At 29.7% G+C, this 21,769-nt stretch overlaps 1 protein-coding gene across 2 annotated transcripts in view; it reads left to right on the top strand.

The window, feature by feature from the left end:
- Window positions 1-21,769, top strand: part of LOC121119602 (chitin synthase chs-2) — a 32,371-nt gene that overhangs the window by 4,190 nt on the left and 6,412 nt on the right. The window contains exons 4-11 of one of the 2 annotated variants that reach the window (XM_040714310.2): window positions 2,686-3,120; window positions 9,081-9,410; window positions 12,056-12,278; window positions 13,506-14,118; window positions 14,178-14,572; window positions 15,344-15,575; window positions 17,215-17,368; window positions 19,690-20,137. In XM_040714310.2, the coding sequence (XP_040570244.1) occupies window positions 2,686-3,120; window positions 9,081-9,410; window positions 12,056-12,278; window positions 13,506-14,118; window positions 14,178-14,572; window positions 15,344-15,575; window positions 17,215-17,368; window positions 19,690-20,137 (2,830 nt within the window). Of the gene's footprint in view, window positions 1-2,685; window positions 3,121-9,080; window positions 9,411-12,055; window positions 12,279-13,505; window positions 14,119-14,177; window positions 14,573-15,343; window positions 15,576-17,214; window positions 17,369-19,674; window positions 20,138-21,769 lie in introns of both variants that reach the window. The other variant, XM_040714308.2, reaches the window with a different exon arrangement.

Here is a 21,769-nt window from a genome sequence, read left to right as displayed (position 1 = left end):
TTTAGAAAAAAATATTTTAATTTTTATGGGACTTATCATCTTAGCAACATCATTTTAAAATTAATAATTTGGGCGAGCTTCTTTTGAGTGTTGTTTATTTCATTTAACTATAGAGCTATAGAACTATAATAAGGACCATCTGTTGTATATTCTCTTTTTAAGAATGCTGAGTATTTCTTCGTTTAATTTTTCTAAAAGAATGAAAAAAGAGTAACCAAATAGATCCATCCCAACCCCTCTGAAGCCTTTTCTCAGTCTCATGTATCCAAGGTTTACTATCACAACATTGGACAACGAAAATGGTTGGAGAATGCATCTCCTATTTTAAATATCTGACTCCACAAGTACCTATCAATCGAAACATTTGAGTGCCATCCCACTCAATAAGTTTTCTAAATTCGACCCTCGATAGAAGCTTGCAGAACGAATATAAAATCCGATAAGAGCCTCAGTTGCTCTTGCTACATTTTTCCATTTATTTTAAACACTGCTCTGATGAAGGACAACATATAATAATAAAGTAATTTGTTAATTTTTTGTTTACGATATGAAAAGGTTGCTGAAATGAAGGATACCGAAAAAAGCTCGACCAAATAAAGAATATTGTATGACTGATAAGGAAAATCACATTTGAATATATGATAAAGTCGGAATCCCGGGAAGTGTATAGGTATTTAAAAAAAAGTTTATTTTTGTACTTTGCAAAATATTTGTTCTCTTAAAATAGCAATAAAAGCAAAGAGACAAAAGGGGTTTGTTAGCTAGAAGATATTTCTTTTGCTAAAAGAAAACTTTTTCTAGCCGGTTGTCTCGTTTTTGGTTCAAATATTCAATTATGTACGTTACTGATACAAACAACCTATTTTTTGCTTGTGACACATGAACTTTTTTCTAAATATTACAAAATTTGCAAGGTAAATTGTGTATAGATTAATTATACAGTCATTTATGGCAGCTTCATTCTCTTTCGACAAGAAGGGCGTCTTGTAGCCAACTCAGTTTGTTGTATAGCTTTGCATAACATTACTCTGAATTCTTATGCGTCGATAAACATTCAAAAAGATATATAAACTTTGCCATTATAATATAAATATTTACTCCCTTTTTTATAATTTTATAAACTCTGGAAACACAAACTCGTTCTAATTTATTAGATAAAGTAGCCACACAGTACTAAGAATTAAGCGTACACTCGCTAATCATGCTTTTACAAACATTGAAACAGACAGACAATCTAACTTACATTATAAATATAAATTATTTTCTATTTTGACAAATTCATCGTCACCTGAGGACAGGAATACTATAGTAAATTATGTGATTTAGATATATTGTGTCTTATATATTGAGCATCCCGCTCAAACAATAAAGAGAATAGATAAATTTTTACGTTGACCTTTTATCATTTTTATTAAGAATGGGGGAAAAGTAACCTAACATATATGTTACCATGTCGCGTCATTGTGTGATAACAATGATTTCGAGATATATTCAGAAGTCAAGACCAGTGTTTCTCAAAGTGGGTGCTGCGGCACACTGAGTTGCTCCAGACAGTATCAGGGGTGCTATACCAAAAAGACACGAAAAAATAAAAACGAAAATATATCCTTTCGTCTTCAAATATATTATTTTAAAATATGAAAGGATAAAATTTTAAACTCATTTTTGATAGAAAAATAAACATAAATTAAGAGTAAAATTTGTCTGAAGTATAATGTGTCTAAAACTTTAGTCCATTGAGGTCAAAATGACTTCAATTTTACATCATATTGTTTTTTCAATTTATTTCACAAAACAAAAGGACAAAACAACCTAATCATGTATCCTTTTCTAAAAAAAAAAATCAGCACAGAAACACGACATGATTTACTGTAAAATTTTGCCTCAGCTTACTTTATTCACTTCCCTTAAGTTTTTTTGGTCTTATTGTTCGATTATATTGTTGATGTCTCGCTCAGGCGATCAAAGAAGTTTGTAAACTTCTGGCTTTAAAGGTTAAAGTTATGGTTACAATAGATAAGTTTGCCTGCACATCATAGTTTCTCTTTCCATCTCAAAATTGTAGATAGGAACAGCGGATAGTTTAGATTCAATTATTGCAACCTTTTTAAAAAAAGGAAATCAATTTCTTAAGTGCAACGAAGCAATGCTTCTTACAAAATAAAGAATATATTGGATGAGATGGATTTCAACTCAATCCATCACAATTACTTTAATAAGTTTGCACTTAGTCTTAGACATTTGTTGGAGTGTTAACGTTTTTCCAGGAGCCTTATAACATTCCTCCTGTAATTATACTATAATGGTTCATTGTAGATACAAGAACAAGCTGGTGTACTTTGCTCAATGAAATTCCATCCTCATCCCTCAGTCCACCGATCGACTTCGAGCCCGCCACTCCCCCGGGAATACTTCATAAGGGACAACTCAAAGCCTCCTCCACATGAGACCTTCCGCTTACTTTCATTTTTTAAAGGTAGAATCAATTAAATTTAAACAATATGCTGTCTTTGTCTCCAACTTTGAGATAGAAAGAGGATGTTTCACTTACAGGCAAACTTGGATAATGTTCATAAAGTTATTATTATTTACAATTTGTATTATGTTCTGTTCATAACTGAACTGGACTGACGTTCTAGCCTTGATAGGTGAAGAAAATTAATAATTATCATTATTCATTTTTAGATATTGGTTATATATGGTCATTTCTTTGCTCAAAATTAGCATCTTCATTGGAACAGCAGTCATTTTGTGTAAATATAATGGCCTCATACTGGACTATGCAGACTTATTCAACAAATTCAATGATTCATTTTCCTCTCATTTTTACAAAGTCCGAGAGTCATTATCGGAAATGATTGGAAATGATTTTATATTGGATAAAGAGTATATGGCTCTTCTTCAAACATCTCCAAGTTTTCCATTTTGGGTATTGGCTGTACAAATCCTTTCTTCTTTAATTACTTATGGAATTTCCGTCTTTGTTTGTAAAGTTCGAATGGAACAACTAATTTTTGCTCTACCTTTATCACTCACGTCCCCATTTCTTCTAAATGCTATTTTTATATTTTGTGGAATGAAAGTACAAGATCCCTGCTCAACTAATGATTTCTTCCCAAGGTAAGTTTGTTTTTATTAAGATTAAAGTACTCTATGGAAGGATTAGATAGACAGAGATTCAGCGTCAAATTAAAAGAATTACATGTAGGATAAAAAAAAATCAACCTCACACGATAACAAGAAATAACTTATGACTAAATAAAAATAGCCATGAGTTAGAGTTGTTCAAAATATGATCTAAAACTGAAGCGATAATTTTTAGAGTTGCAATCCGAATTGATTTTATATTTGCTGAAGCTGTTATGATTATTATTTAATTCTTGAGAAAGGAACCCATAAGTATAAAGTATTCACTTATGTTTATACTTATAAAAAGACGAATAATAATAATAAGGGTGTTGTCGATCCTTATTTAGCACCAAAGACCGCAGTCTAGTACAATCCCACATGTCAGTCTTTAAAGAAAGTAAAATTGATCCCTCTCGACAAAAATGAGTGTATTTTACCTACTTTTAATCATTCTGCTATGTAATATAATAAATTATATATCTAAGTAAAAATAATATAGTTTCGTATTATATTGTGTTATTATGGAAATAAAAATATTTTTTGCAAAATATGTACTATATTTTGAATATATATTTATATATCCTATTTAGTTAAAAAAAACAATATTATGAACATTCCAAGGACCAATAGTTAAGAACTAGTCCAAATCATTGACAATTCTAAGGACCAGGTATGGCTGGCTCTAATACTGGACTAGACTGTATTGAATAAATAAGGACCAACACAAAACTAGTTAAGGGTCACTCAGGAGTAATTAGCCTAAGTCTCAATCGGTGTCCACAAGGGGTGGGCTGGAGGGGCTGTACTTTCCCTACAAATTAATGAATTTTTGACTCTTGCTAGATTTTTTTGTCATTCGAACACATAATTCAGTAGACAATAAAAATTAATAGTTCAATTTTTTTTTTTTTTTAAATATTTTTTTGTGAATATTTGTGATTTTTGAAAAAAATTTAGACAACATTTGTAACTTTTCTCAAAAAAAAAAAAAAATTTTCTGTAGATACCTATTGATTTATGATTTTTTTTTTATCAAAAATTGTTTTTTTTGGTAAATTGCTTTGGATTTATGTACTTTTTTCCACAAAAAAATTAATATTTTTAATTTAATTTATATATTTATTTCCAAAAAAAATAATTTTTCAAATGATATTTCCAAAAAATATAATTAATTTTGAGTAACTATAGATTTTTGAAAAAAAAAATTATTATTATTATAATTTTTAAGTTTTTTCAAAAACATTCGAACCCCCAAGCCCCTTCTCCAAAAAAATATATATATCATCCTGCAGACACCCTTGGTCCTTGTTGGACTAAGAGTAGAATTGAGGATCGTCATCGGAGTAGTTACAGCCTTTATGTCCTTAATATATAAGGAGCTGGATTTGTGTTTATTTCCTTCCGTTTATGGATGCTTACATCTGATCTAATAAAACGTTTTAGACACCACTGTGGATATAGTTATAGAAAATATGACACTAAAAACCAAAAAGACACATGAGTACCCTAACAATTTAAGAATAATTAAAATTAAAGCAGAATAGCTATCATGAAGTTTTATTAAGTTATCTGCTAGCAGCTAAAAGGGAAAAATCAAAAAGACAAATAGCGATACATATCCACATGGGTAGAAATTACTCTTTAATTCTACTGTGAGTCCAACTAGGACTTTCACTTCTAACTCCCCCGACAAACATTAGTTTTTCATTCCATCTTTCATAATAGATGGACTTTATTTTAGATGTTCTCTCTTATAAATATATTAATCCTAGGAGCTAAGGTAAATAAATTGTTATCATGTCCGTTTAGGTCTCTTATTTTAAGTATATCCACCGGTCACATTTGTAAAGGTCTTTATATGAAATATAAAGAAAAAATGCGCAAGTTCTAAGTTTGTGTCAAAAATGTGTAATTTATTCTTACTACAAATTTATTAAATCTAAATTTTTTACTCAATATTTCCACAAAATTTCAATTTTGGTTAAAAAATTTAATTTCGTTAATAGAATAAGTTCCCAATTGAAACCAACCTACAGCCGACAATTTTAACTCACTTAGAGAGGGGGAAAATAGAGTTGTGTAATTAAGTTGTGCGGGATGTCATGGTGTAAAAAAACGAGATATCAAAGATGTAAGTATACTGAAGGTATAGATAGCTTTCATTGATATTAGAATAAAATACTTTGGTTTACCAATTCCATTTGTTAATTAAAACTTTAAGTATACTTTATGCAGGATAATAGTTTGCTATTATTCTTAATTTAGGGAAAGTTGAATTATTCATTAAAAAAGTCAATCAATTTGAATTTTTTCAAAATATTTTAATTTCCATATTCATTCATAGTAGTATTGAACGCCGTGATCACGAATTTTTAAATTTATTCTTTCGTTGCTAATCTAATTGTTGAGAATTTTAATTTAAGCTTTTATTGTATTTTTACCTTATTTATAGTTTTGAGAAAAAAAAGCATCAATAATTTTCACAAATAAATTAGTTTTTTGTAAGTAAAGTTGAATGCTTCATTCATATATGAGCTTATTAAGTCCACCAACGACGTTGAACAAAACTCTCAAGTTTATCTATTTGTCATGTTTTGTTTTTTGGTAATCAGGATTAGTCAAAAGTTACGGATCTAAGTGAAACATTGTAGAAAGGTCATATATGTTAATAATGCGACAGTATTAAAATTCGAAAGCTTAAGATCAAGGTCACATAAAATGTTAAAAACGCAATATTGACGATATATTTTATTTTCTCATTAATACATGAAATTGACTCCTAAATATAAAGTCGGCTGTTCGAATAATTAAAAATCACTACCCATGATCATAATTTAATGAATTTAAAGAGTTTTTTACACACGTAGTACACATGTATTTCCTGGAAATGCTTACCCTCTCCATGTATATAGTGTTCCCTTGATGGATGTAAGGAAGAGCGACGAAAAGAAACTTTAAGTTTCTGTAAAATAATCGTTATTAAATTGAAATCGAATGATAAGTAATATTTTTATTTATCTTCTATGTCTATTATTATTCGACGTAACGTTTGAAATTGGTTATAATGATAATGATTTGAATATCCTTTTCTTTTTTGCAATTTCATTAAGTTTTTATTTTTTCTTGAAGGAGAAGAAATCATACGAAAATACTTGAAAATTATTGAAAAAAGGAGAGGTTTTTTCAAAAGATCATCAACAAATAAAAGGAGCTAAATTGCAGTAAAGAGGGGCACAAGGATAATAATAATAAAAACTGGGAAATTATACGTGCTAAAAGAGTGGGTAAACATTTCAGTGAATCTACATCTATATGACAAATTTTACATATTCAGAAAATAAAGATGAACTTTTACAGATGGTTATTTTCTCTTTTTCCTCCATTTGGTGGCTTAAGAGAATAATTTCATAAAATATTGGTGGACAACTTTTTCATACTCCAAGTTGTATTTGATATTAGAAAAAAGATGAAAACAAAACTACTTATAGTACAGGCTTAGATCTGAGATGTTTTGTGTCTTGGTTCTCCTAATACACCCCAATGAATACACAGTAGAATAGACAGAATGGATTTTTATTTATATTCCTTTTTGTTCCAACTTAGGGGTTTTTTTTACTGGAATAGTTATGAAAAGAAAAAGAAAAGTGAATTAAAGCAAATGTGCATTGATTGTCTTACATAATTAAATAATGTTTTTGGTTGCTTTATTTTTTGATATGTCAGCAGAAAAATTAATGAAAAAAAAAGTTCTATCAATTCCTAAAACCCTCCCGTAGTAAACATGCTTCTTACAAATGAATAAAATAAATAAATTTTTATTTACTTGCATGATAAAGAATTACACGAATTTAATCATTACACCATTTTTTTTTTTTTTTTTTTTTTTTTTTTTTTTTTTGCAATCATTAATTTTAATAATTAAAATGTCTAAAAATACTTGTATGATTATGAAACATCGAGAAAAATAAGTATGTATTTAAAAATAACATTTAGATCATGAATATGGGGGTTTCAAAAATATTTACAATTTCAGTCTTATGTTAAAAACATTATTTTTTTATTTTTAATAAAAATTTATAGGATACATCTTCATTACTCAGTAGCAACTAAAAATAAATTTTGTAGGTAGTTTTGAAAAAAAAAAAAAGGAATTCCAGAAATCAAGTGAAAAACAAAGGAACAACTTTTTTAACCCATATAGCGAATTAAATTCACTAAACCTACATCAAAAGTGCCTTAATATAAGAATAAATACGAAACAAAGCATTAAAAATATAAATAAAGAATAGCACATAATTAAATTTTATATTTCTTTAAAGTATGCTCCTGAAATATAAATTCAAAGGAATAAGAAGCATTTTTATAAGTATTTCACCTACTTATTATCTACATTACTTATATAGAAATTTATTATCCGATTGTTTCAACTCAATTCTCTGTTTCATTTTATAACGCATCTACTCTTAAAAACGGTGCCCAGTAATTTTACCTTAACCCATTCCGCCTAAAAGCCATTTTGCATCCAGGATATTTCGCCTTAATATATATATATATATATGAAGTTTATACGTCGTTATTTTTTATTTTTGGTTAAAATTGATGGTCTCTATGAATTTTTTTATCAAAATATGTAATGTTTATTTAAAAAAAAAAATTCAATGTTTTTTTGTTAGATAATGATGGAATTATGCACTTGTCTCATATTATGCTTCTTTGTAAATCAATGAGTCTTTTCTAGTGTGAATACTCATGTCTTAGAGTAATAACTAACGGAGAATTAGTTAGCAATTATTAAATTCAAATTATTCTTTTGTTTTTCTTATTATACTCATTCAATCACCTATTTTGTCTCTGTTTCGAATTCATTACATAGTGAGATTTTGTTAGTGTATGGATTTTAGGGCAGGATTTCATAATTTTTTTCAAAAGAAAACAACCATTTAATGCGTTTTATGGTAATACACAAGACATTTTATTAATGAAAAAGTTCTAAGGGTTCATTAAATTTAACCAAAAATAACAATAACGACGTATAAATCTTATTTATTAATATATTAAGGAAAGGGGTTCCAAGGCAAAATATCCTTAGGGAAAATTATCCTACGCCTCAAAAAGAGCCTTGAGTTGGTCAAACAAAAGAAAGAGGGGAAATTATGCATGTTCCATCTAATAGTTAGTTTTCCTTGCCACAATATTCAAATATACGGTTAGTGCTGACGCATTTAAAACGGTATTGCAACAGTTATTACCATTGATGAAAAATATATCCAACAATATTTTCACCTTTCAAATAAAATAGAAAAATATGTTTAGCTGAAAAAGTATCGATACCTGTTTTGACACACAAACCTTAACTAAAGCGTTATTCACGGCGAGGTTGCTTTTCTATCAAGTAACTTTTCATCTAATAGAAAAAAAAAGAAACAACAAAAAAACCCGAAATCATCTGGTTGTTGGCCAAATAAGTCAATCCCACCAAATGTTATTAACTTCTTAATTACTCCCAGAATGTAATTGTGATATTATTTCTCGAAAATTTTTAAAATGAATTATATATATATATTTCATAATATTAAAATACTACATAGTATTATATTTAATACTCTATAATAATATTGATTATTTTGTTGTTGTTTTTTAAATATTGTACTGAAAGCGTAGCTTTAAGTACTTCTATATGAAAACCAAAATTTCATTATAAAAATTAAAAGATGTCCAATATATATATTTTATAAGCGACGAGAGATCAACAAGAAATTGTATTCTTGTTCTTATGGAAACTGAGTAAAAGTATTCATAACTTATTACTTCGTTTATTTATCAAGACAACAAAACATTTAAGGCATTTTTGTGTGAGCAAGGTTACGCCCTATGATATTGTAATGGCACTAACACGTATATAAAAATAAGTTATAAATTGATTTTACTCACTGTCCAATAAATTATTTTAGATATGTGTTCTTTCAATGTCCTTCTATGAACAATACAATCACTTACATAATGGAAAATCAAATTTGGTTTTGGTTCTTATGGTTTGCATCCCAATTATGGATAACAAAACACATTTGGAAATCCGCAACCATTCGGCTAGCATCCATCGAACAAATATTTTGCAAACCATTTTATTCAGGAATGATGTTAGATCAATCCCTTCTCATGAATAAAAGAGTGGATGCTTTTATCAAAACAGATGAAAAAAGTCCCACAATTGTATATGGATGTGTCACTCTATGGCATGAAACGAAGACAGAGATGCAGAGTTTAGTACAGTCATTAGTGAGGTAAGTACCTATTAAGCATACACCTTTCTTTGTAGTTGGTAATCTAAAACGTGTTTTTATTCAATTTTTATAATCTGCTACCATTATTATTTAATTTAAGAACATTAAACGGTATTGTAACTACGATTATATATGCTCAAAAATAACGGAGAGTGCCACTGAGTTTTTCTTGGGGAGTTATAGAAAATATGGACTGTCTGTATCCTAAAAAAGGAAACTGAAATCAAGACCGTAATTACAACAATTTAAATAATCTTTTTTAAGATTGACGGTGATCTAGCATTTATTTTTGCAGACTGATGGTATAAAAAAAGAGTCCAACTGTTTTTTAGCAATACACACTAGTCAATTTGTATACAAAGTGGTTTCCAAATTAAAAAAAAAAAGAAGATGTAATGAACATTTTATTTATTTATCTTTAAATGTTCATTGAAATTGTTCAGATGGAGTTGTACTTATGAAGCATAAATAAACATTATAGTATTATATTAACTCCATCTGACCCAGAAATCTTCTTTGAAGTCCATATACATGAAGTATATTTCCTTGCCTAGGAATGACAGGCGCGAACCTACACACATTGAAAATGACGTCAATCCTTTGAATTTTTCAGCAGGACTGGTTTTTTTTTAAGAATTGGTAATGTGAAGAATTACCAGTCTTACCTACAAAATTGTCATTATTTTGTAACTCCTGAGTATAAACATCCTTTTCTAAGTAGATTCAATTATATTCAAAAACTCATTGAACCTTTGTTATGCTCATATAAGACTGAGCGTAACCCTTAATTTGTTGCAGAACTATATAATTATAAGTACTTGTTTAACTCAGAGTAGAGTTGGGGATAGTCATTAGAGTAATTCTTACAAATGCCCTAGTTCATTTCCTTCCTCTCTTGTCACAGCTGATTGTAATTGATCAAAAGAAACGTCTTGAGCATTATTTTATCTTTTATACAATATATTTTTCAAATTGTCAAGGTTACCATGTTGATTTTTGGGTCTTTTAACATGCCCATTGTTCAAATAAATTTTAATTACTACACATTGAGTTCAAGAAAATAATTTCTCCCGATTGCATTGCCCATTGAGCTACATCGTTCCATATATTTTTAACAAATAAAGCTACAGTGGTTTAACATTTCCCTGCTGATAACAAAAAGGATACCAATAAAGTATCAAAACTATTCTGGATATCACAACTAATTATATTTCAGTCTATTTTGAAGAATATGCCTGTACTAATTTGTTGTTAAATATCAACTAGGAGGTCTGAGTACAAGTTTGAACTATTAAAAATCGATGGATACAAATATGACTCTTGCATCCACGGAGAGAACATTTTCTTTTTTTTTCTTATAATTAAAAAATCTTTGTTTTTAACACTCCAAAACTTCGGCAGGACGTAGTGCTCACATCGAAAATAAAAATCTGGAAAGCTAAGATTTAACAATTCATAATATTTGACGCCAAAGTCCAAACGGTATCAAAACTGATACCTCCGTCTTTATAATATTGACGTAAAAATTGTATTCTTAGGAATAAATAAAAAATGGCGAGCAGAATATTGGGCTATAAAAATTTTGCGGAATTACATTTCCCTGTTAGACATTTCGCATAAGGACAATTTAGCGAATTTATATTTTGAGAAAGGGGAATTTGCCGAACTGATATTTCACCATATATTTCATTTGGGATATTTGCCCAAAAAATAATATTTAATAAATTTATATATACGATTGTATATTTAATTCAATACAAAATGATATGGCTAAATTAATTAGTGTTCTTTTTTTCTAGTTATATTTATAAATTATCCTTATATAAACACAACACAGAAGTACATATGTGGTTTGAATTTAGTAAGAATCTTTACAGCTGCAGTACATTAACGAATATCTTTTTAAAAAAATATTTCTTGCAAAAGAACACTAATTGATTAAACTATATAACATAAATAAAGATATGAAAAATAACTAATTATGACAAAACCATTTAAAATTGAATTGAAAATATCATCGTTTATATGAATGCATTAAATATCATATTCCCCCAAATGTCCCAAATGATCCTTTGGCAAAATGTTCATTCAGCATATTGGTCTTCGGCTAATTGTCCTTCAGCGAAATGTCATTCGGCAAAAATGTTTTGGCCAATTGTCCAATATGTTTCCGATATTTATAAGAATAAAAATACTTCTTGATATTGTAAGCAGTACCGAGAGAGGGATTCAACGTTCTCTGCCGGCTTCCGGGTACTGACAACGGCTAGGAGTAGATTAAAATGAAAAACTTGTACACAGAAATAGTGGTAGAATTTATTTATATATATTTTCTTAAATAAAATAGGTTGTTTAAACTATTTGATTTTCCTTTCAGAAAAATTTATTTTTTTGTGAAAAACTATAGATTTTTTCGGAAATTGTAATATTTGAAATTTAATTTTTGAAATTTATTTTGAGTAGCTGTGGTTTTTTAAATTTTTATCTAAAAAAAATAACTTTTTTTTTTTTTTTTAAATATAATTTTTTTTAATTACTATAGAGTTTTAAAAGAAATTTCAATTTCAATGAAATTCGTACCTACTTGTAATTTCTAGTATCTTTTAGAAGTAGATACATAATTTATATAATTTTAAATGTTTCAGAATGGACTCGTATAATGATACGCAAACCTACATTATGAAGCACAAAAAGAACGGCACTAATGACTACTTTAAATGGGAAACTCACATTATTTTTGATGATGCATTTCAGTATGGGGGTAACGATGGATCGAAAGAGCAGGAAAGGAACATCATTGATGAAATGGGATCTATAAATAGCTTTGTGCATAATTTAATTGATATACTTGAGAAGGAGTGTGGTAATGTATGTATTTTTATTAATCTTGCATAAACAGTCCCAGAGTTAGGAATATTGATCATACAGCCAATTTATAGTTTTAGCATTAATCAATATTTTTTAAAATACATATTCTTGAATAAAAAAGGGTTGCATTATCTGACCATGCTTTCCGTTTTCCTGTTTGTTGCACTTTTTCAATGAAAATACGTATTATGCAAAAATTTCAAAACTTTATTAGAACGTGCGTTACCATTTGAAACTATTCTTATTACCGACATTTTATTCTATTACGTGTCAACATTTACATTTTTATGAATTTATGAAGTAAAAATAATCATAACCATTTTTCATCATAAAGTAAAGTTTTTATCATCCATACTTGTTCCACAATTACTTCTACCATATAACACTAGAAAACTTGTAGTGAAAGCTCAAACGCACCCTCTATAAATGGCATAGAATAACTGATAAATATCCACGATGGCATAACAAAAGATCAAAAGGCAATTGGTTGACCATTTATCATATTTTAATAGGGAAAAAATATTTATTAGATTTAAATACCCAAACATATATCTACATTTAATAACTGACTAGTAAAATTCGTAAATAAAAGTTTTTATAAAATTATTTAATTTAAATATCAAGCTTATCTCAACCCTCTTCTATCATTCAACTATTTAATTATAATGAATTAGTGTTTTTTACCATCGGTCATATGAACTTATATTACGTTATTGTTGTAATATCTCAGTTATTCTACAACATGTGTAGTGGGCGCGCTTGAGCCTTCCATTACCGGTTCAGGGGCGTCCGCAGGATTATACATATATAATTTTTTTAGGGGGGGCTTTTTATTTATTTTTTTATTTCTTGAAAAAAGTTTAAATTTTTGCTCCACTGCATAATTTGGTGAAATGACTTTTCTTAGAAAAAAGACGCTTAAAAAAATCCCCCCTATTTTCTCATTAAATTTTTTCTCCCTTTGCGATATTTTTTTATCGTTCAAAAGAAAAAAATTATTTTTTAGGGATGGGTCTCCATATCAACCCCTGTGCCCCCTGAAATATCTAGTATTATATGATTCTAATTACCCGATCTCGACCAATCGAACCAATTTGGAATCCTTGAATAATAAAAAATTAGTTATGCACTCATATGGGATCTGGGGGATTTTAAAGTTTGTTTTAGCTGTAGTGTACATCCGGGTATATTATATATGAATCATTTGTATCATTTCCTACCTTTTAGAACAAACTTCCGACAGTTGCGCCAACTCCTTTTGGAGGACGATTAACTTGGACACTTCCTTTAGGCACACAAATCATTTGTCATTTAAAGGATAGATTTAAAATAAAGAAAAAGAAACGCTGGTCTCAAATCATGTACATGAACTACCTCATAAAGTATCAACACAAAAAGCTCAAATCGGAAGGATATAATCATGCATTAGAGGACACTTACTTATTAGCGCTTGACGGAGACATGGATTTCCATCCCGAAGCAGTGACTATGCTTTTAGATTTGATGAAAAAAAATGTAAAAACCGGCGCAGTGTGTGGAAGAATTCATCCTTTAGGCTCAGGAGTTATGAAATGGTATCAGTCCTTTGAATACGCAATTGGACATTGGTTACAAAAATCAACAGAACATATTATGGGTTGTGTTCTATGCTCCCCGGGTTGTTTCAGCTTGTTTAGATCTTCAAGCATAAATGGAAAGATTATGAAGACGTATGCAACTGAGAGTATGCAACCAAAAGATTTTGTTCAATATGACCAGGGTGAAGATCGATGGTTATGCACTCTGTTACTTCAAAATGGTTATCGCGTATCTTATGCAGCGGTCTGTGACGCATACACATGTAAATATGATAATAATTTAATTTTTAATAAACCCCTTGCTTTAAATATTTCCTTAAAGTTGTCCCAGAAGCATTTGATGATTTCTTTAAGCAGCGGCGAAGATGGATGCCTTCAACAATGGCAAATGTCGTGGATCTTCTTTTCGACTACAAAAATGTTATACGCGTCAATAAGGATATTTCTTACTTTTATATTGGATATCAAATAATGCTTCTCATTGGTACTATTCTAGGGCCTGGAAGCATTTTTCTCCTGCTAATTGGATCATTTTCTGTTGCTTTTAAGATTTCAAATACTAGTTCCCTAATATTTAATATTATTCCTATTATCCTATTCATGATAATATGCTACAAATATTCTTCGAACGACAAAATACAACTATTGTTTGCACAAGTGCTAAGCGTCCTTTACTCATTGATCATGATGGCTGTCCTAGTAGGAATGTTATTACAAGTAATTAATTATAATAATGTATGAAGGTAACCAAGTTCAATATGTTCATATCTGATATCTCAATTAATTTTCCCGTCAATTAGTATAAATTTTAAAATTTAATGATAATTCTAAGCAGAATTAACCATAATTTCATTTTAAAATTTAATGATACTTCTAAGCAGAGTTAACCATAATTTTATTTTATAACAATGATGAAACTCTCTGATTTAACTGTCTTTATATACTATCAACACATTTCTCTCAAACTTTAAAATTTATTTGTTTTGCTACCTGGGGCCTGGTACTAAGAATGTCTTCTGAAGACCATCATAACTGGGTTATATGGAGATCGGAGCGTGTCTATATGGCCTTTCAGGAGAATATTATTGAAAGCTCTGAAAAGAAAGAACCTGATAGATCATCTCATATAACCTTGATGCATAACAAAATACTAAAAAAGTATTAAACAAATAACCTTAAATAAAGGCTTAAGCAATCTGGAAAAATTACTGGCTCAAAGTTCTCAAAAGTGAGGTAGGTTGACTCTACCGAACAATAATATATATATTTTCGTAAGTGGACTTTTGGCCGTAAATATTTTTGTCGAAGGACAATATACAATTGTATATTTTAATAAAATATAAATCATTTTTCAGCCAAACGGTCCTGTATATTCGCCCAATTTTCCTGGACCCCTATATTTTATCGACTAATACGCATATTGAACTGTGTTAACCTTCTATCTAAGAGACTTAGTTTAATGATTAATGTACTTCCTTACTTTTTAAGATTACAGAAGATGGATGGCTTGCTCCGACAACCCTTTCACTTCTCTTAGTTGCAACTTCATTTATACTAGCAGCATTGATGCATCCTAAAGAGATTCTTTGCCTTCCTTGTGGACTCATTTACTATGTTACTATACCTTCAATGTATCTCCTTCTTGTTATATACTCGATATTTAACTTAAATGTCATTTCTTGGGGGACAAGAGAGACCGGAGAAGCATCCTCAACAAAGGGTAGGTGATCCAACATAATATTGCAGTAAATGAAAATTTCATACGGGTCCGTGTAAAATATTAATGCCGGTTGGCTATCTGTGTAACTTCCTCATTCAAGACAATTCATTCCTTACCACTGGCGCTATGTAAAAACAACGAGAAAAAATGTCAAAACAATGCCATAATATATTTATGTATCTGATATTTTTCTTCTTTTTTTTCTTTTTTTTTTACATAACGTGAGTACAATTCTTCACAATTCCCAACTAGAGTATGGAGCAACCTAGCTCATTGGACAACGCACACGGGGAAAAAATATTCTCTAGAACTCAATCTGCGTAGGTTCTATATTCGGTTGCTTCTCCTTTTTGTATATGAACTTCAAATGCAATTCCTAGGTCAGAGGGAGTAAATTAAGTATTACAGGCCTGGTCCAAAATAAATTAGGCAAATCTTGAAAGCCCTATAACGAACGAATTAGATAGGGTAGAACCATAATTTGTTTTTTTTATTTGAAAGGTACATTTAATTAAATTCAATTATTAATAATAAAATCCCCTTCTCCTTATAACTTTCGTCCAGACTGTTTACAGCCCAAAAATCCCGGCTCGTCTAAAAAAAAATCTCAAGAATCCTCCACTTCACTTCATCGAGTTAATGATTTTATGATGTTTCCTGTGAGTCTTCCCCTCGGCGTCAAATTCATCACAATTCCTATACAATGTTTTTCTGGAGTAATTGAGACGCTTGGTAATCTCATGCAGAGTGAATCCTGCACGAGGCAATTCGGATATATCAGTTCTTCTGGTCTGCTCCATATATAACTGTTCCCTTTTTAAAAAATATTGTTTACTAACAACAAACGTGGCTGTTCAAAAATAAAGAAATTATTTTGACACAACCAACGGATAGATAAGCATTGGAAATGGTTCCCAAATTATCTGGACCACCTGATAATGTTCACTTATACTGAATCAGTGTAACTCCATTTTACCAATAAAAAAAGAAGTTGAGTTACATAAAATGTTACCTGCCGATATATAAAAATCAAAGAACCCTAAAATGGACATGTTAATGCTGACAATTTAAATAATCTTTTGGAGGAAAACAACTCAGCTATCAAAATATTTTATCAAATTAGCTGGGTGTACCCATGAGATTAAGAAAATAAACACAAATTCTACTCCGTATCTTGCAAGATCATAGACATAAATTGCTACAATGTCGATCCTTAGTTCTACTCTGACTCCAATATGCACTTTCCAATCATAACAAATCCTCAGCGTTACTTTATGTCATTTATGAGCAGTCACACTTAGAAGTGCTTTCTTTAATTATTAACCCTGTTTAATTTGTAAGTGAAATTTTTATAACTATTTAGTTCAAATAACTTCCTAATTGATGAACTATGTTGATGAAGAAATGTTTTCCATAGAACTGAACATAAGCAGGCTCTTTCATTGTGATACTCAAAAAAATATATATATTACACGTGTAAAGGTATTAGTTATACAACTTTACTTTCAAGGACGTAAGAAAATACGTGCTCCCTGAGTTATCTATAAAGACATTTTCGTTTTCTTATCAGCTTTAGGCTGAACAATGATACAATTATAAAAAAATAAATACTAATGATGGTTTTAATATCAATGTATAGATTCAAAATCAACCTGGAGGGATGCTGTTTTACGTACCTTAATGAAATTTTTGAAAGGTGAAGAAAAAAAGACTGTTGCTCCTTCAAACTCCAAAGATTCAGTTGCTACTTCATCAAGCCTAACCATTCCACAGCCAACAAATCAGCAATCAAGGTGGGTAGTACAGTTATATATGTCGTGTACAATGTGTAACTTGTATGTAAGTAGTAAATTATATAAGTTATAACACAAAAATGAGATGAATAATTTTTAACTTTTGAAAACATGTCAGAAGAAACATATTGCAATAATTGAAGTTTCCTTTGATAGTCATGGTAGTTTTATTTTAATTAAAAGGAGCTCCAAAACTTGGAGCCAATGGGTGTGACCACTTATCTTTTGATAATTTACAATTATCATTTATCAAAAGTGTCCATGTTTAGATTTTCAAACATATTTTAATAGTGATGTCAAAGAGTAAAACTGTTAACAAGTCCTTGATTGTTACTGTTATAGTACAGCTGTTATACTATGATATCAAAATATGTCTGTCTTGCCCACAGTCAGTTTTGGAAGATCACATTGAAAATTCTGGCAACCCTAATTACATGCTGGCATAACCTTGTATTTCTATTAACCTTTGGGTAGAGGAGAAATATATTGAAATAATTAATATAGGGGGTTATATTTTGATTTTTGTTTATGATCTTATTAGTATACATTATATAATCTTCCGTTAGTGAGCATAATTTTTATAACGCAATAAGTGAATTGATTTAAAAATGCCAAAAGCACCGTATTTAATACCATAACAAATAGTTATACGATGATAATACGACGTCATTTCCATATTGTATCATTTTTTTTAGATATTCCATCCAATTAGCGCTCGTATATATTAATTAAAATCCTAAAAATATCTAAAATTAATATAAAGCATCCAGAAGAAATAAACTTTTATTTAAAAATCATCTTAACAACATAAGTTTTTGATTTTTAACAAGGTATATTTTTTATTCTTGTAGTAAAAACATTCAGGAGCTATTTTATGCCTACACAGACTAAAATCATATCTTCTAATATTTTTGGAAGAGTTTTTAAATCAAAAATTCTACATAAAATTCAATTTCAGCTCAATTAATACATATTAGTATTATTTTTCAATAAACCTTGAGTTGCTAATTTTGACTTGTATAACGCATATTTCATAAAAAAGAAGAGATTCCAGTAAATTACTTGTATGTATATATTTATCATGCCCGCCTTTATCCATTGAAAATGGAAAGACTATTCTGTAAGACAAGTAATATACTTTATCCAATTAGGAATAAATAGACTCATGAGCACTTTTTAAATTTCAATTTAAAATTATTGACAAGTAATTTTAAGCATAATGATGATTTTTATGTATATTGACGTATTTTCTTGGCTGGACACTCGTTTCATGCCGAAAACGTACGAAAATAAAATTATGGCACCAGCCAACCGATATCTTCAGCAACTTCTCTGATAGTGATTCGACGGTTTCATCTATTGTTGATGTGCTTGGGTGTCCAGAGCAACGCTCGTCATTGGCCTCTTTTCGAGAGTCTTGAAAGAGTTGTGGCACTTGTAAACATTTTTTTTTTTTTACTCAGAACAGTTTCACTGTATGCTACTGTCAATATTTTTAGTGTTTTGGAGTATACTTGATTTCTTTTTTTAGACAAAAGTTGATGCAAATTCTTTGATCCATGCTTTTCCATAGCAAAAAATCGCCGAACACGCAAAATACTTCTAATCGTTATCTTTCTCACAAACAAAATAAACATATTATTTAGCTGAATTAATATATGTATTTTTTTGGCGGTTGTACTTACATAAAAAAAGAGCAAAACAAATGTATCTTACCTGCAAAATTTGAAAAGTCATCTTACTTTTTGAGAACACCTCGTATATTAGATGTATTAGTTTTCTTTTCAACTATTTTGCATTGTAATTCACGTTATGTATATTTTATACTCAGAACGACATACCTATTTCTTAGTGTAAATTCAGTAATCTTAAAAAAATTATTAGACCTAAAAAAACTGTTTCGTGAACTGTTTTTACAATAATCAAGAAAGAAGTAATTTTTGGGGAAAAATGGCAATTTTCTAAACTTTGAGGCCGTTGAGCTACCTCTAAATATTCCACAATTTTTGTCAATTGTATTATTTTTTTTTTTAATCATAAGGAACTGATTTTGCTCCGGCAACCTAGACATATTAATAAAATAAAGGAAAATAAACACCCTGCTGTGTATAAATCAAGCAATTAAGAATGATACGCTCTGTAAAAACATTTCATGATTATTTCACTTTTTGTCTTGATTAACTAAATTTTTGGAATTGATATTTTTGGCTCAATTTTGTTTAATCGTCTATTCATGAAAGAGAAATTATTTAAACACATATTATTTGATGATTAAAAAACAAAATAACATTGGTTTATTAATATAGATATTTAAATTCCAGGAGATTTTCTTCAATAGGAATGACTTTGTACCCTAGTGAGGATAACGATGATACGGAAGAGGACGAGTATTCGGTTAGACCTCGAAATTATCTGGAGAATCCTCATTGGATGGACAACACTATAATTAAAAAATGTAATATTGATAATATTTCCGATACGGAAATAGGCTTCTGGAATGACACAATAGAAACATACTTGTCCCCAGAAGTATCAAAAGACAAGATCCTGGAGGACAGACTTGAAACAAACAAATCAAAACAGAAGCTCAATAATGCCGCAGAACAAAAAAAAGGACTGGAAACACTACGGAATCAAGTTGTTCTAACATTTATAATCCTCAATTCTCTTTTCGTCGTCACAGTTTTTCTTCTTCAAGAGCAAAAGAATCAAATTTTCATTAATTGGCCTCTAGATGCGCTGGCAAATATCACCTTTATTCGATATCAGGTAAAATACATTTTAGCTTTATACACCTAGGTCTCTATTCAAAAATTAATTGGTTCTCCCTCAAAAAAAATTGTACTAAATTGCTAGAGAGAAGAATTATTAAAAAACTTGTGGTACTAAACGACATTGTCTCGAGTTACATGTTGCTGACGAACAGACAAACTCTGATTTGAACATATACAGGTGGGGATTTTAAATCTTAAAAAAATTTAGACCTCAATATCTTGGCTACCTTAGATCTGCGTATGCTTATGAATGTGTGTATATCAGATTAAACTGACAAGATTCGTCAGGAAAATATGCGTAATCTTTGAGATTGTTCCGAATACGAACGGCGAGCGGCCATGATTGTGTGTCTTGTGTTGTGAGCAGGCCTAACTCAGTACATAATTATGATAAAAACTAAAATTAGGATTAATCCTAGGATTGTTATCCTAAAACTTTAAATTGGTTTGGCTTATCCATATTGTGTCATTTGCAACGGATGTATTCCCCAAGGACCAATATTTCTAAGTCCTTTATATTTTGGTCATAGGTAATGTTCCCTCCTAGCTCACTTGATCTGAGCCCCTTAGACTATTATTTGCGGGACATCATGGAGAGAGAGTCCAATAAACTTGCCAACATGGACAAGTAGTTCTTCATTAAGGCCTCTGCCGAGTTCAAAGCCAGGTTGGAGGCTGTGGTTGAAGCTTGAGGTGGTTAATTTGAGTGAAGGACCCCGTTATGTAAGACCGAAAAATTTGTGAATTGCTGACTAAATTTTGGGCAATAATTTGTGGTATTCATTATCTTTAAATTTTCCGGTTTTAAAATCCGCACCTTGTAGGTTTGGGGAGATTATTATAGAATATATCTCCAAAGGAAATCTTTTGTGTATATCTACGTTTTTCATTACCAAAGTCATACGTAATTACTTGATACTTCTCTCCATTATAGTAAAATAATAAAATAACAGCTTAAGAAAATAAAATCATTTTGGTGACATATGATGGATTATTCATAATACTAGAAAAGACTCCTGGATTGACAAACCAGCATAATATGTAGCAAAAGTTTATTTCCATTATTATTTCGACAAAAAAAGATCCAATTAATACGTTTTATTGTAATACGCGTAACATATTTTTTATTAAAAAATTCAATGGGAACATAAATTTTAACAAAAAATAAATAAACCTCTTATATATTTGGGAAAATATATTTGCCATAAAATTACTTTAAGGGAAAATATATTAATGGTATAGGGTAAAATTCCACGGCACTATAACAAATATAAGTTGGTTGATGTAATCGCCTGAGAGATTACATTCCTATTTAGCAAAGCATTTATTACTGAAGCTCAAAGTTGAAATTTTTGGACACATCTGTTTTAAATGAAACCAATCATTTGAATTAAGATAAGCTATTACAAATAATGTATAGTTACCACAAATCGAATGTCATACTTGAACTTGCAATATATTGCAATCATAAAGAGTGGTCAAATTCAAATATAACTATACAAGCGATAAAATAGTTGCCACTCATTTTTAATTGAGCTGGAGCGCGCTCATTACTTTCAAAAACTTACTCTCCAGGGAGGCCGCTCAGGATTTCTTGAACGGACTAATCCTCTGCTATATATTTTTT

This window comes from Lepeophtheirus salmonis, chromosome 6 (genome assembly GCF_016086655.4).
Source record: "Lepeophtheirus salmonis chromosome 6, UVic_Lsal_1.4, whole genome shotgun sequence".
Taxonomy (NCBI): Eukaryota; Metazoa; Arthropoda; class Copepoda; order Siphonostomatoida; family Caligidae; genus Lepeophtheirus; species Lepeophtheirus salmonis.
This window is presented reverse-complemented; position numbering and strand designations above follow the sequence as displayed.